This window comes from Hesperophylax consimilis, chromosome 1 (genome assembly GCF_061612785.1).
Source record: "Hesperophylax consimilis isolate HC1 chromosome 1, BYU_Hcon_1.0, whole genome shotgun sequence".
NCBI classification, from domain to species: Eukaryota; Metazoa; Arthropoda; class Insecta; order Trichoptera; family Limnephilidae; genus Hesperophylax; species Hesperophylax consimilis.
In genome coordinates this window covers 40,406,675-40,424,129 of record NC_142836.1, presented here as the reverse complement: position 1 = coordinate 40,424,129, position 17,455 = coordinate 40,406,675, and the positions used below count along the sequence as shown (strand labels likewise).

The 17,455-nt window shown below is 40.1% G+C and overlaps 1 protein-coding gene across 1 annotated transcript; it reads right to left on the bottom strand.

The window, feature by feature from the left end:
- Positions 1-1,419: 1,419 nt before the first annotated feature.
- NT1 (Neurotrophin 1) lies at positions 1,420-14,432 on the bottom strand. Its single transcript, XM_089631353.1, has 9 exons — positions 14,363-14,432; positions 13,784-14,228; positions 11,834-12,020; positions 10,624-10,779; positions 6,516-6,608; positions 3,582-3,821; positions 2,917-3,078; positions 2,647-2,770; positions 1,420-2,451 (listed from the first exon to the last, which is right to left on the bottom strand). Exons 1-9 carry the CDS (start codon positions 14,426-14,428, stop codon positions 1,420-1,422), a joined length of 2,505 nt encoding a protein of 834 aa, XP_089487479.1. The 5' UTR covers positions 14,429-14,432.
- Between the last annotated feature and the right edge of the window lie 3,023 nt (positions 14,433-17,455).

Sequence of the window (17,455 nt, the reverse complement as noted above, 5' to 3'; positions counted from 1 at the left end):
TTCACGCTGGAAGTGAAATGGGTTTTGTCCCTAATGCCCTATTAATTTTTAGTGGAACAAACAAAAAAGAGGATTACCATTCTGAAATGAATGCACATAATTTTAAAAAGTGGGTTGTTGAGAAGCTCATACCCAATATAGCAGAGCCCTCCATTATTGTCATGGATAATGCGCCTTATCACAGTGTTGTGAGAAACAAGGCACCAACAACCTCAACGAGAGTTAATGACATAAAAGCATGGTTATTACATAACAACATTGTTTTTGACAATTCATTAAGGAAACCATCATTGTTGGCTCTGGTTAAAATGCATAAGCCAGAGCCTGTATATGATATTGATGAAGTATTAGGAGAGCATGGTCACACGGTTGTAAGGCTTCCCCCTTACCACTGCGACCTTAACCCGATTGAGCTAATTTGGGCACAGGCCAAACGAAAAGTTGCATCTCAGAATATTGGAAACACGGTCAATATAAAAGAGCTGACAGAAAATGCTTTTAATAGCATAAGTGCTGATGATTGGAAAAATTGTTGCAAACACGTGATGAAAATTGAGGCAGAATATTATGCACGAGGCAGTACTCTGTATGATGATATCGATGAACTGATAATACGTTTAGATGAAGATGAAGATACGGAAGAAGAAGAATCGCATGAGGACGAAGATAATAATTACATGTCAGGTGTTGAATTAATAGACTCAGATTTTTAAATACCTTTTGTACCTACGTTTTTATAGCGAAATAAACGCCCACTTAAGACTTGTTTTGTTTTATTTTACTTCCATTTAAATTACAGTTTTTTGTGCAAAATTTTTGAAAATACAAATACGTTATGAAATATGCATTTTGGCTGAAGTGTTTTTTTTTTAACATACATTCATTGTCCTATGAGCCATCTTGGTGTTGCCATTTAAAACCTAGAAAACGATTGCAGCGCCATCATTTGTTTTCTACACTTAAATGTCGAGCTTACATTTAGATTGTAAAAATAATCGATTACAAAGTGGTACAAATAATAATATACTTTGGGCGTTGTTTTTTGGGAAATAAGATTTGCGTTGTCACCTGAGCAGATTCTGTGATCGACCGATTAATTCTAAATTCAAAAGAAAAAAGCTGTATGAATTCAAATTGGAAACTGACTTTCTTGCATTGACTGTGTAATAAATATGAGTTAATTTATTTTAAACTTATGTTTTAGAGTGGTGAGATGATGGAGGTACCTAACTACTTTTACGGTAACAAATTTACATTTGTTTGGTACAAATGTTAATCAGTTAGAATAATTTAAAAAAATGGCAGAATGTGTTCTGGTAAAAAAGTATTTAATAAATAATGTTCAAATGCACACTTTAAAATTATTTTCATCCTTATAAATAATCGCACCATTCATACCAATAAATAATAATACTTCAACTAATGTTTAGAAGCCGGATTTGCAGAAGAGGGAGCCTTGAGTGCTGATGCCACTGGTCCTGCCATTGGTCTCCAATCGGATTCTTCACTATCCACGTATCTAAACGATTCGGTGTCCTGCCGATCTTCAGCCTGCTTTTCTCCTTTCCCTTCTTCAAAGAAGTCTATTATTGGATGGTAATTATAATTCACACGCCTGTTTAAGGATATGTCTTTTAGAATAGCCATTCCACGATCAGGCTTTACACCGATAGGATTTTGTCGTTCCGTCGTCGTGGGAGCCTTCTGTTTTGGATGTTCCTTAGCAGGTGAAGTACGAGATTTAGGGATATGATCATTTTCAGATGATGTTTCATAATCTTCCAAAGCGTCATTTATGCCATCGAATGAATCCGTGTTGATTATTGTAGGATTTTCTTGAATATTTGATGCACCGACTTGTTGATCTTCCACTTGAGAATTCTTCTTTCTGATATGCTTTCTTATTGGTCTCTTTATATTTTCTGTCCCGGGAGACCCTCTTTTATGATGGGGTCCGCCGAATTGTTTATATTTCAAGTTGGCATCAGGTGACTTTATAAAAACTTGATTATTTATGGTTTTGGTTGGGGGTTCCAAAAAGCTTGGCAACACAGGGGTGTTGGGATCCCTCTGAGGCTTTTTTACGAGATTTCTTATATTATTACTCTCTTGTTGTTGAAATATGTCCGGGTGGAAGTTGTCATTGATATTAGGGAATGGCTTAGGGTTAGGGAAATGGGGTTCATAAACTGTTGGCTTGTGCTTATAATGAATATTTGGCTGTCGATTAAAGTTAGGAGAGGCGATTTCTTGGTACTCTCTCAATCCGGAGGAAACGTCTTGAGGTGGAGGGCGACGAACGGGATGTTGGACGGATTCGAAAGGGTTCCTTTCTGTATCGGCGAGATCTTCGCCTGGAAAATGTTCCGAGGTCATTTCTGCTGGTCGGTTGCCATGCGGGGGAAATGCGACGTTATATCCATCTATGTGACAAGAGCAACACGTCGGGACCTGGAAAAAAATATACACAATTGTATTAGAATTTTGTTAATTTATGGTGAAACAAGGTTACATTCAAATGTTCAATTCAACCTTGAAAATATCCATGTGCAATCCATTGGTATTATCCCAGGTAGGGAGTCGATGGTAATTGTAAATTTGTTATTTTACAATGAAACATGGTTACACTCAAATGTAAGTAAATACCTTGAAAATATCCATGTGCAATCCGTTGGTATTATCCCAGGTAAGGAGTCGATGGTAATTGTAAATTTGAACACATTTGGATTTGAAGTTATCCGTCAGGTAGGTGCAGGATTCTTTGGGCTGTCTGTAATAGAAAAAATCGAAATACAATCAATTAATTGGAAAGTTCCTACTCGGGAAGAATCTCACATTCGTTTGAAAAAGAGAACTTGGCATTATCAAACGATGGCTGAACAATATCTGAACTGTGTATTTAATAAATTAACTTACAAGCACTTCTCCAGTCGCAGAGTCTGCGTGTGGTCATCCGTATTGACGACATATTTCCACTGGCCCGAAGTGGCGCGCGCTTTTTGAGGGCGGGCGTACTTCACTAAACTGGGGCACATGAATCCTGACGCCTCCGCCGGCTTTATGAGGCCGTCCTCTCGCCTGAAAATCGAAACGGCTTTTATTTATTTATTACTTCTTAAACATTTTATTAGTAAAAACCCACTAAGCTTAGGTACTAAAATATGTAAATATGACAATATGGAAAATAAATGTACAACCACCGATTTTCCAGAATATATTTATACTAGTAGTTCTGTGAACAGAGACCTCGCAAACCATTTACTTCATTTTAAAATAATCAACTATTCAATTTGGTCGAAGAAACTTCACTATCCCAATTACGATTATTCTTTTTTCTAACTTTCATCAAGCAGGTACTATAATATTGAAAAAAATAAAGTCAAAATAAACACGACGATTTAACTTCTGAAAAAATAATCTTTACTGAACCATAGTTAAACCTCCGAGACACAAGGTCGCATCTCGGAGTATACAGACCTTACCCCGGCATTCGGGGCTCTGCTGGGGTGGACCTTTTATTTCCCTAGATACTCGTGGGACCAAATATGGACTGTAAAAACAAAAACCAAAACAACACTGACGAGGGACCTTTAAGGAACCTAGGGGGAGTGGAAGGAGGAGTTGAGGCCGCCTCGGTGGACTCATCCCTCTTGGGGCTTTTGAGGAACCAAGAGGAAGTGGAGAGGAGAGATGGGACCACCCTGGTGGACTCTTCCCTTGAGGGGCCCTCTGGGAACCATAAAGAAGGACCTCCGACGGATGCAACACGGCGGGATCCCCCAGGGGATCCAGACGTGGAAATGCAGGGACCATCAGGGGACCTGGAAAATAACCTCTTTAAGAACCCCCGACTCCAACTGGGGCCCTCGGGGAACCAGCGGAGAGGGGGGGACTTAAAGAAGAGACTTACTCCAACAACCACCGCTGAGGAAGACAAGGTAAAGTCCCTGTCAGACGGTGTGAAAAAAATTCACATCAATAAGAAACTCAGTGGGGCTGCGAGGAGAAAACTCAAAAGAGAGAAGCAGGGGCGGCAGGAAGGAAACCAGGAACAACCAGGGACTGTAAAAGTCCGCTGGGGACAACCAGGGACCTCGAAGGCCGGAACCAGCAAACCAGGGACAGACCGGAAGCTAACGGGGACCGCACAAGGTAACCGGGAGCAACCTGGAACGTCCGGGGAAAAGAAGGCCGGGAAGAGGAGAAGAACCTCACCGGAACCTAAACCCTTGGGGCTTTCACCAGGAAATACCAGGAAAAAGCCCCGAGGAATTCTCACCTCTGCTACCTATGCGGAAGCCGCTGGAAATAAAATTCGGGTGGCTGTCGTCCATAGAAACAGAGAGGAAGAATTTACAAAAAAGCAGGAGGCCCTCGTGAGTGAGGCGGCCGCGGATCTGATTTTGAGCATCCCAAAGGGACAGTTCAAACCCAGATTCGACGAATGCTTCACTCAGAGGGGCGTCCTGAAAATGACCTGCTCCGACAAGGAGTCAGAGACATGGCTAAGGGAGATGGTGCCGACCATACGGAAATGGCAGGGCTGTGACCTGGAGGTGGTGGGGTTGCAGGAACTGCCAAAGTACGTAAAGGTTAGGGCAGTAATCCCCGAAAATGGAGCAGTAAGCACCGAGAGGTTGCTACAACTGCTGGAGAACCAGACTCCCCGGCTACACACAAAAAAATGGATCGTCCACGACTCGATCAGGGATAAGAACATGTATCGCCTGATCATGAGTGTGGACGAGGAAAGTGTGAAGGTGCTGAGGGAGATGGGGATGACGGCGCATGTCGGGATAAGGAAGGCCACTTTCACGGTGCGCTCTCCTAACACCGAGGAGCGTAAATAGGAGGAAGAATGACTTAAGGATTAGGCAGTAATGGCTAAAAACTTACAGTTCATTCAAATAAACTTGCACCGCAGTCCGGCAGCGACTGCAGTGCTTAGCAGTAGAGTCACCCGGGACAGTGTGGACGTCGCGCTGATCCAAGAACCCTGGACTTATAGGGGGAAGGTCAGAGGACTAAACATGAACCAAGGTCTAATCTATTATAACGAGTCGGGGGACAGACCCAGGGCCTGTATTCTCATCAGAGGGATACCTGGCACACTGCTACCCGAACACTGCAGTAGGGACTTAGTGGCTGTGAAGCTACAGGTCACGCTGGACCAAAGAAGCAGGGAAGTAGTTGTGGCATCAGCATACATGCCCTATGACTCTGTGGAACCACCACCCTCAAGGGAAATAACGAGACTCGTCCAGGACTGCAGGGAGAAGGGTAGGGAACTGATACTCGGAGCAGATGCTAACTCGCACCACACTGTGTGGGGGAGTACGGACATCAACAAACGAGGACAGGACCTCCTGGAATACCTGATGACAGTGAACCTTGAGATTCTTAATAGAGGTAGGGAACCCACCTTCGTTATAAGTAACAGACAGGAGGTGATAGACCTGACCCTAGGAACATTGAGAGTCTCAGGATGGAGAGTATCGGACGAACCATCCCTGTCGGACCACCGACACATAGAATTTAAACTAGAGGGAGAAACAAGCAAAACGGGGACCGATACATATAGGAACCCAAAAGCAACTGACTGGACTAGATACTCGGAGGAACTAAATATAGGAATGACAAGATTCCCAGCTAAATACGGCTGCCCCGAAGAAATTGAGGACGCAGTAGAAGTACTAAGGGACTCAATGATAAGGGCATACGAAAATAGCTGCCCTCTGAAGACAAGTACCAGGGACAAAACACCGTGGTGGAGCAGAAGACTGCAGGAGCTACGGAAAATAGTAAGGCAAGCTTTCAACAAGGCCAAAAAGTCAGGAAACTGGGATGCCCACAAGCAATACCAGAAAGAGTACAAGGTGGCAATCCAGAAAGCCAAAACATGCTCCTGGGAGAAATACTGTGGGGAGGTGGAAACCATTCCACAAACTGCAAGAATCCAAAAAATTCTTGCAAAAGACCCAGGGGCAGCAAAAGGCCCATTCAAAAAAGCTGATGGAGGATATACCAACAGTTGGGAGGAGGAGTTGGAGGTACTGCTGGGGAAACATTTTCCCGGCTACAAAAAGTTAGAAGCAGATGATACCGGTCCACCACCAGCCCGAGTTACACGGGAAGGTAAGGACTGGGACACTGCGGCTAAAATAGTTACTCCCTCCAGAGTTAAATGGGCAATCAGAGGGTTTGACCCTTTTAAAAGCGCAGGAGAGGATGGAATCTTTCCAGCACTTCTACAGAGGGGCCTAGATACAATCCTACTTCCGGTGACGAAGATCCTGAGGGCATGCTGTGCCCTCGGATACATCCCCATACCATGGCGGAAGACAAGGGTAGTGTTCATACCCAAACCGGGGAGAGCTGACTACGACCAACCAGGTGCATTCCGCCCAATTAGCCTCACCTCATTTCTTTTGAAGACAATGGAGAGGCTAATGGACAGGCACACAAGGGACGGGGCACTGAAAGAGAAGCCCCTCCACGAGTTACAGTTTGCTTACCAAGCAGGTAAGTCAGTCGACGCGGCACTGCACAGGTTGGTGTACAAACTGGAGCAGGCACAAGCGACTGGGGAACTGGCGGTAGGGCTATTCCTGGATACAGAGGGAGCATTTAACTGCACCACTATTAAATCCATTTATGAAGCGGCAGAAAGACATGGACTCGACAAAACCACCAGAAGGTGGCTGAGGAACATGCTCTCAGGCCGGATACTTACGGTGACAAGGGGTGAGGTAAGCATCAAAGTGCTGGTGACACGAGGGTGTCCACAGGGAGGGGTCTTATCACCCTTGCTGTGGAGCCTGGTGGTGGACAACCTCATCCGGAAACTCAACAACAGGGGCCTATATACGCAAGGGTATGCGGATGACATTGCAACCATAATAAGGTGTTGGGATGCAGACACAACCCGAGGCCTTATACAGTCAACACTGGCAACAGTGGAAGAATGGTGTGAAGAAACAGGACTGTCAGTCAACCCAGACAAGACAGAACTAGTAATCTTTACGCGTAAAAGGAAACTAGAAGGATGGAGCAATCCAACCTTCTATGGAAAGGAATTAGAACCCTCTGACACGGTTAAGTACCTCGGAGTCATCATAGATGCCAAACTGAGCTGGAAAAACCAGGTGGAAACTGTAGGCAGAAAGGCCTGTGCTCTGATGTGGGCAACTAGGCGAATCTGCGGCAGAACGTGGGGTCTCAAACCTAAAATGATGCAATGGCTTTACAAAGCCGTTGTAAAACCAAGGATCATGCACGCAGCCCTGGTCTGGTGGAGGAGAACAACACTGAAAACAGTGATGGTCACACTCAATCACATACAGGGACTTGCATGCAGAAGCATCACAGGAGCCATGAGAACCACTCCAATACTAGCCATGGGAGTGCTGCTGCACCTACCCCCACTAAACATAGAAATAGAGGGGGCGGCGATGGCGGCAGCCTACAGGTTACATTGCAATGGCCAATGGAGAGGAGAGTTGCCCAGAAACAGTCACACGGAAATAGGAATAAGACTGAGGGCAATTAGTCCGACGGCTGGGATGAAGCAGGACGGCAAGCAAGCCGAATACTTCTTCGGACAGCTGTTTAAAGTGACGTACCCCACAAGGGAGGAATGGGACTCGGTCCCAGGTCCAAACTCCAAACAGGAACTAATTTGGTTCACAGACGGGTCCAAGATGGAGGAAGGAACAGGGGCTGGGGTCTGTCTACAGGGATCTAAGAGGGAACTCAGTATACCTCTAGGAATGCACTGCACTGTGTTTCAAGCTGAGATGACAGCCATCTTAGCCTGCGCACAGGAGAATATGAGTATCGGGTACAGAAATAAGAACATAAACATATGTTCGGATAGCCAGGCGGCCTTAATGGCACTGGAAAGTAACCGATGCGACTCCAGACTGGTGATGGAATGCAGGACTATCCTAATAGAACTGGCGACCATCAATAAAGTAACCCTGCTCTGGGTACCAGGACATAAAGGTATTGAGGGCAACGAGCGGGCTGACGAACTAGCAAGGAAAGGGGCGAAAGCACCACTTGCGGGATCCGAGCCGGCCGTAGGAGTAGCAGCTTGCCACACCAAACTACATATCAAGAGGTGGGTCAAATCCCAACACTGGAAGGAATGGAAGAAGGCACCCGGAATGAGGCAATCTAAAGTACTCATAAACGGACCGGACCCTAACCGAACCAGGCAACTACTCGATATGGACAGAAACTCACTGAGGGAACTGGTAGGACTATTAACGGGACACTGCCATCTCAGGAGACACATGCAACTGTTGGGAGTGGAAAACACCAACATCTGTAGGAAATGTGAAGAGGAGGAAGAGACACCAATTCACCTATGGTGCCAATGTCCCGCTCTGATGGGAATAAGGCTCAGATACCTGGGAAGACACAGTGTGGAACCAGAAGACATCGCCACATATCCAATGACAGCCCTGGTGAACTTCATAAAAGGGACCGGGTTACTGGCAAGGGAATGAGGTAAAATGAGAGATAGTACAATGGGCCTATGGCCTAAGTGCTCGCGGGGAACGTAAGTAAACCGCCTCCGACTTAAAAAAAAAAAAAAAAATAGTTAAAGTTAGCCATCTATAGTAGACCCAGAGAGACGTCGTACGTGACGTCATCGTTATACATGGGGAAAAATGAGTTTTTCTAATTTATTAAGAATTTCTTGAAATTATTCGTAATCCGGTTAAAAACGGGCGGGTCTTAACGAATGATTAATAACTTTCCTAATAAACTTTGACGAATATATTATCAGGATGTCGGACTCTTGTTCATGAAAATCGTAATATTTTCGCAATTCGTCATAATATATTATCGTCATGATATATTATCGTCATGATATATTATCGTAATTATTATATTACCGTCATGATATATTATCGTCATTATATATTATCGTTATGATATATTAGGAATTTACTAAAGTTTATCAGGAAACGGCCTGCAAACCGGTTTTTAACCGGATTATCAATAATTTGAAGAGGTTCACTCATTTGAACTCTCACAAACCAAAGTACCAATTCGGTGCGTAAACACGCAAGCCGAACTGCCGAGAAAGGAACGAAGCAACCACAAATGGCGGGAAACGCCGCTTGCGGTTAAGGGACTGGGACACGGTCAAGCGGCTTGATCGCAAGCACGTAGTTTTTTTGTCTATTGTTGTCTATTGTTGTCTATTATTGTCTATGCTTAGCGGCTTGACAGCCCGCATCAAGCCTCTCCGTCAAGCATGGCCACGCCTTCCTGTGATTTCGTGGTGGTCTATGTATATGTACTTCTATGCCTTCCTCTCATTCGTGACTCGCGGCAAAATGGAATCTGTCAAAGACAAAGCGTTCTTGGCTCTTACGTTAGCTTTATGTTTGAATAAAATAATAAAAAGAAACGAATTTGGTGTCAAGAATGGTACAAGTTAAGGTACCGCTTTACCCATGAGCATTTGCAAAGTGTATTACAGGCTCCAGCTATTTTTTGTATGAATATCTTGTGCGGTATTCATACAAAAAATATGTTTTCTCCATTGAAAATTCAGAAAATTATTTATTCTACAGTTTGATTATTAATGACCTTGAAAACCGCTGTCATAATTATTAAAAAATACTAAAATACTTCAAGAATTTTTAAATTAGATGGATTTCTACAAATTGAACACAAAAACAATAACTAAGTACCTATTTTATAACAATTTTATTCAATTTATATCATTGTTTATGATACGTGATATTTATTTGTCTATTGTCGTTTGTCTATTCCCACAAAAATATAAATTCGCATCAAGCCCCGCCGCAAGCACGTAGAATTGCGCAATGCTTGCAAGCCAGCTTCGGTACACGGTCAAAATGCTTGTCACAAAGTGCCATAGACAATAAACTACGTGCTTGCGATCAAGCCGCTTGACCGTGTCCCAGTCCCATTATCGTTCCTTTCCCGTCATTTGTGGCTCGGCTCGCGCCTTTTTTCGATGGTGAGAATCACAACAATCCGAATTAAGTTAGTTACAGGCATAGAATAAAGAATAACTATATAGTATCTAGTAAAATTATAGTGATTGATTTTTGGGGTATTATGCCGTGTTGCGCTTTCTACTTATTTAGACAATGTTTCGGACAGCCTTATAGTGTCTATCATAAGGATATCTGCCCTTAATTGATTTGTTTCTGCCTTGTCTCATTCACTTCCCACTTTATTCGACACCCGAGTGGTTTATTTATGTTTGACACAATGAACACTACCGGGAATCGGAAAGCATTTAGAAAGGACGCATACGTGTTCAATTTTTATTTGTGTTTGTTTGAAAAAATTCAACTTTCCGATTATTTTCTTTTTTTCGTTTTCAAGCAGCTAAGACGTGTGAAGGATAATTATGGAAGTATTTATTTTATTAAGAAAAAAACATTCAATTAAGATGACTCACGGCTACCCACGGAATTCGACTGTAATAAGTTGAATTTAAATTGTGGTATGTAGGTACTTATGTTTTTTATGGCAACTTTCTCTTTCATAAATTGATTTTTTTATTAGGTTGTTGAAAATAGTCAATAATATACCTATGTAGCCGTGCTAAAAAAAGTAGGTACCTACCTGTTAACATTATTAAAGTAGTGTTCCGGGGTGTACTTGTTTTCCTGTTTCGAGGAAACGCCGTCGATGGTGCTGTCGGCGGAAATGCCCGGAAAATCAGAGTGCAGCGCCCCCATCGCATTCGGATTGTTGCGAATACTGGCTGCTATTGCGTGACTGAAAACACACATTCAAAATTAATTAGTAAGATACAAGAAATCAGGTCAATTGTTAAAAAATGACAATTGATTAATGTCAACAGAAGTAGAAAGTTAGTGTATCGCCGTACATGATATCTATAGAAATAATTAAAATTGTGGTGCACGGAGAGTAATGAGAATTGAAGATTTATTAAAGTCCTGTTAAAAATGGGATAGCATGCCGTGTCCTAATAAACGATTAGTACATTCAGTCCCGTTTTTAACCGCAATACGAATAATTTGAAAAGTTTTTTTTTAATAAATTGGCAATAATTTATATCTGTGTCTATGTGTAACTCGGGTAAAATGAACTCTAGAACTGGGATAAGAATTGATTTTAAAAATTGGAAATAATTGTGGGAACGATTCAGACAAGCGATAAAGTAAATACCAAAATTATTATAATTTAATTAATTCTGTATTAAAAAATGATTATTTATTTTGTTAAAATTTTTGACAGATGTCATAATTTTCTTCATAAATTTCTGAGCGCACTATGAAAGGCAATGGCAAAAGGCAAATGCATGTATTTTTAATTCTTTCAGCTTCACAAATCGTTCAATTAAAATATCCAGTGATTTTCAAGGGTCTTCTAAACTTCTCCCTCCTGCCTCTATTACACATTTAACTTATTCCATCTGCCCCTATTTACATTAAACGTATTTTACATACCTATTTTATACATTAAACTTATTACATCTGCCTCTATTACATATTTAACTTATTCCATCTGCCCCTATTTACATTAAACGTATTCCACAAACCTATTTTATACAACTTATCCCACCTGCCTCTATTACATATTTAAGTTATTCCATCTGCCCCTATTTACATTAAACGTATTCCACATACCAATTTTATACATTAAACTTATAACATCTGCCTTTATTACATATTTAACTTATTCTATCTGCACCTATTTACATTAAACGTGTTCCACATACCTTTTTAAACATTACATCTGCCTCTATTATATATTCAAATTATTGAACCAATAACTTTGAGTTAATTATAATTTTAGTTCAACTTACATGGGATAATCTTTAGATTCCAGACACAGAGAATCCGTGAAGAGGTTACAGCGTTGCAGGTTGTTCATCGCGGAGCGGAGCTCCTCCTGGCGCCGGTAGGGGCCCCCTGGCCCTCCCTGTCCCACTGGAGGGCCCCCCGGCCGCCGGTACGGGGGACTCACCGGCCAGCGTGCCCAGGGTTGCGGACCTGACACATTATCATGGTTTAAATATAAGGTAATATTAATTACAAATCGTGAAACTTCAAGGGATTTTTAATGAAAATACAATGAAAAACAGGTTTTTACGCAGGTTTCTCAAACAGGGCGCTTCTGTAAAAAAAAATTCTATCTAAAAAAAGTACCTACTCCTGTGAAAAAATGATATTCATGTTGATCAGTAAACGCTGATTCTGAATATGTAAGTTTTTAGTATATATTTTTATATATACATCATTTCTATCATTATACGTCATTTAAAAATGAATAAAACACCATCACATTAAAACAAGCCGTTTGGTTGGTACCACTGAATCTAATGATTCATCACAACCACTCTACGTGAGTATATATCTATGTTATACAATTTACACTTCAGGGTTGCCAATTAATTAAGAATTCCACAAATTGCGGGGAATTTCAAATATTTTCAATGTGGGGAGAACCACAGTTTTCGCTGGGAAAATGCAGGGATTATGGGCATTTCTTGAACATCCAACCATACTGAAAAAAATTACAATACTTGTGAGAACGTGCTACATTTCGTTTTCTTTCTCAGCAAATTTTCAAAAAAGACTATTCTTAAAGCCTAAACGAAAGAGAAAATCGGGAAATGACCAAAATAAATACTAATTTCAATAGAATTTTGTTTCATTTTGGAGGTAAAGAAACTTGTGGGGATCTTAAGTTTGATTTGATGTGAGTCCAACATTTTATTTACATTTCTTAATTCCAATAATATCAGGAATCACCAGTAAGTTAAGTACGTCCCTTATAACCCTGTATACATATACGTTTTTAAAAACTGTTGATACATTTTATCGTAATGTACGCATTAGCTCTTGTTTTCGAAGGGTCTGTAAAGAAAACTAATTTCTAGGCGCGCAAATACAAAAGCTATCATAATTAAGTTTTTAATAAAGCCGTATGTAATAAAAAACATCATATTAACCTATTTACTTTAAATTTTCACGAATTTAACGAGGCATGGGCATGAAACGCGCGAGTAAATTCAATCATTTAACGAGGTATGAGCATGAAACACGGGGTAAATTCAAAAATTTAATGAGGCATGAGCATGAAACACTGGGTAAATTCAATAATTTAACGAGGCATGAGGATGAAACTCGGAGTAAATTCAATAATGTATTTTGCGTAAAGGATGTGATCACACGTTAAACGAAAGTTAATGTTTTCTTTTATAGAAGTGGGTACCTATTACCCGTGTCCCTCTTCTACTTGCTATTTTATTTAGTTTTCTGTAAAATGAAGTGACCGGTTAGTGGCTGAGTAAATAAATGCATAGATATTTTTCAAATGTTGTTGAGTTAATCGTAACCCGGGAATGTATGTCTTTCTTTTAAAATAAATAGATTCGTATATTATAGGGTTACATATTTGTTGCAAACGTTTTACCCCAATCTTCGAAATCTGTTTTCACAGTAACCGTCAAAAAAAATATTAAAAATTATTTTTCCCCCTCCCTCGCGGTACGTTAATAATACTAAATAACCACGCCTACGTGTACGTATCTTAATCCGTAATATTAAGTAGGTACCTATCTACTCCTCTCTCAGACTAATGGTTCAATCTCCGACACAATACATTTAACATTTAGTTAGATGCTCCATATCACACCTTCACAATAAGGCTGTTGTTATTTGGAAGATATTTGAACTTGACGATAAACTTATGCATAATCTAGTGGTAACAATTGTGGGAAATCAAAAATTTGTGGGAAAAAATCACATACCATTCCTTCGTAATTTTTCTGCTACTGGTAGGTCTTCCGATGAATTGGAGCTCCCGTTTGATTTGCTTAAGTTATATTCCAACAGATTCAAATGGTCTGAAGTTGAATTGTTCCCATTTTCCGACAAAAACTCTTCAGCATCGTCGCTATAATCTTCATTGTTGTCGTTAGTTTTCTCAATACTACCGTGATTAATTCCAGTTTTGTTTAACAAGGGAAGCTGTGCGAGATTAAGAACCGAATAAGATATTAAATCAGCAATTCCAGATTGTGTTTCTGATTCTCCCGCATCAGGAAATGATCTTCTCAGAAATTGAGCCTCGGGGGCTACATCTTGTTTCCTTTGGTAATCTTTAAACGCTCGGAACAAGTTTGCTATATCTAGCATTATTGGGAGCATTAGGTCAGCTGTGATATTGGAATTATTTCCGAACATGGACTTGACCTGCAATCATAAAAAAACTAGCTTTACTCGCTGCGAATATATTAACATGAATACACAAGGAGAGGTGATTAAGATACCGGATGTACCTGGGGATACACCTACACATTATCAATTAATACGTTGGAATACCTCACCTGTGCCAAGTTCATTCCTGGGTTTTTGACATCAGCCGTCATCTGTTTGGTGACAAGAGAGGCCATGGCTAGCCTCTGCGCCGGGGACATAACTTTGAGAATCGGGAGAATTTCAGCGAATTTACGGTTGTCCTCACTTCGCTGCAAAAGTTTGACGAGAATTGATTTGATGTGATTTTGTTTGTTTTCCATGTGCTTCGAGGGTTTATAATCGTCATCGTCGTCATCTATATCGAATTTATCGCTGAATTTTGTGTTGATTGGAGCCTTCAGTGCCGGGGGTGCTTTCATCGCTACGATCGGTCTTCTAGTCGCTGGAGATCTAAGTACTAAGGGAGCTTTGGGAACTGAAGGTGTCCTCGGTCCCACGGGTGATTTTGGTGCCACGGGGGTTTTTGATGCTTCGTTTACTTTTGGTACCAGATTTGGTTTCAATGTAACTTGTGGTCTAATTGCCACTGGCAATCTGGTTGCCACAGGCGATCTCGTTGCCATCGGTGGTCTGGTTGCCAGTGGTGCCCTCGGTGTAACTGGTACACTTGGCAGAGTTCTATGGTGCTTGAGGTTGTTTTGGTATTCAACGTCTATCTTATGCGAGGCTTTCCTGTTTTCTTCAGGAACAACTTGAGTTTCTGTCTTTAGGTTATCTGGGTTGTGGTAGTATTGAGGTCCATGAGAGTTAGTCGGATATCCAGACTGAGGGTAGTGCGAATATTCTGGTTCTAGAGAATGACTATGATCCTCTTCGTACAATTCCTTTGAAGCATTCTCATCGGGATTGGGGCTTTTGGGAGTTTGAGATCTAATACTACTAGCATCGATAGTTTTTAATTGGCCTGCTTGTCGCCTCTCAGAAGAAATGTCTCTGAGTAAACAGAGGAATATTATGCCCAGCAGAAAGCTTCGCGAAAAAGCTTCCATTTTTGTATTCTTCCACTTTCCATAAATATGTTAATAAGAAATTGTTTTTTTGAATTGCCGCTAGTTATTTGCTATTAGGTCATTGTTAATATTAATACTTCATTGCATGAATGTTTAAATCACAAAATACACCATCAAAGATTCATCAATGTGTAGTCTGGCTCGCCTGTAAAATGAAATACAAAATATTTCTATAAAGAAGAAAAAATACTTAAAACTCGTATTACGGAGCAATAAAAAGCCACATTAGCATAATATCGCGTTCCTTGGCAAAATACAGAATTTGCCAAGAGAAATTATTTTTTACAGTTATTTTCTATGACCCGTAAACCAATATTCACACGCAGATGTATCTATACGTATAGCTGTAGCACACAGATTATCGTATTGTTTACAACGAGATCACATTACAAGTAATTTGTTTTTCCATTGGGTTACTTGGGTGTAATATAGGTATCTGAGTCGGATCGTTCTTCTTACGCGCATTGAAAATAACAAATAAAAGTAGAAAAAACAACAAAATGATTACAAAAAATACTAGAATCGAACTATTTTACCGCAATTTACAGTGATAATTTGACTTGAATTATCTTTGGATTTGAACACAATTTGTGAAACTGGACAAATTTAATGTAAACAAATTAAAAAGACAGATAAACAAGAGGTTTCATTTGGAATTCGCATTGTAAATGATATCTTCCTTACTGTAAAGTGTCAGTTTATTGGATTGCGCGGGTTAACAACGTATAACGGAATAAATTATTATAATACCTAGTAACTGTAAATTTTATGATATCTTTCAGAGATGAGACATCTCGAGATGAAATATTCACTACTCCGTGGCACTTTTGATGGGAAAAACTTTGTTGTTAAACTTATTCGTGAAACTTGAAATTGCGCCATGCTGCATCGTAAAACTGATTGAATGAAAAATTCATTTTATTTCTTTCAATTTCACTCATCTAATTATTTGGTATATATTGAATAGAATTCGCTATGTCACGCGTTTTGTTAATATGTATGAAGATCGCCGTTTCTATTTGGAAATGTGAAGGTAATATCAGTATCTATTACCGATGTATATTATTTACAATGAATGCGAAATAAATAATATTGATGAGTTCATTACATGTAAACTCTTTAATAATGGTATCTAATTAAAAGGAAAAGATTTTAAAATGAGTTGCATCTTTGTTCAACACTTTCTTCGAATGCTGAATAATACAGGGTTTTCCAATAAGAGGTGTTATTTTGAATAGCCCGCTATTTCGGTAGATGTTACTTTTGAAGCTGTCATTTTTTGACATTTGACAAGTAAAAACTACACCGTAATAAAAATGGAACGATACATGCTTTAACAACGCATTGAAATGATTAAAATTCACTATTATTAATTATTAGAATTCCATCGAAAAATCATCTTGAGTGATGAGGCCCATTTCCACCTTGGTGGCTTCGTCAACAAGCAAAATTGTCGCATCTGGGGCTCGGAAAACCCAAGAGTTATTGTTGAAAAGCCTCTTTATCGTCAACGTGTGACTGTTTGGTGCGGTTTATGGCCCGGCGGAGTCATTGGACCTTACTTTTTCGAAAATAAGGCTGGAGCAACAGTTACGGTGAATGGATTGCGCTATCGAGAGATGATTAATGATTTTTTACTGTCGGGATTGGATGGTATTGATCTGGACAACGTTCCAACAAGACGACGCTACGTGCCACAAAAGCAACGAAACCATTGATCTTTTACGATTGAATATTAAAATAACACCTCTTATTGGAAAACCCTGTATATAAATTAAATATAACAAATCAATTAATTTCCCGCAGGGGTTGTCAGAGAGCATAGGATGGACTATCATAAAACTTTATCTTGGTAGACGCTACTTGCATCATTCACATTCATACATCGTTTGATATATAGGTACCTACTCTTCTCAGTCTTCTAAGTCTGTAACATTGTTAAATAATAAATTATCTATATTGATAAACGTATTGATTTCTGACTATGTATGTAGCATTGTTTTCTAAGGGAAATCATACATAATTATTCCTAAACCAGGTTAGGTTTAAAATCATATAAACATGTTGGTTATTTTCGCGCCCTTTTTAAAAGTGATGAACTTAAAATTATTATTCACCAAATATTTTGTACTAGTAATCAATAATAAGAAT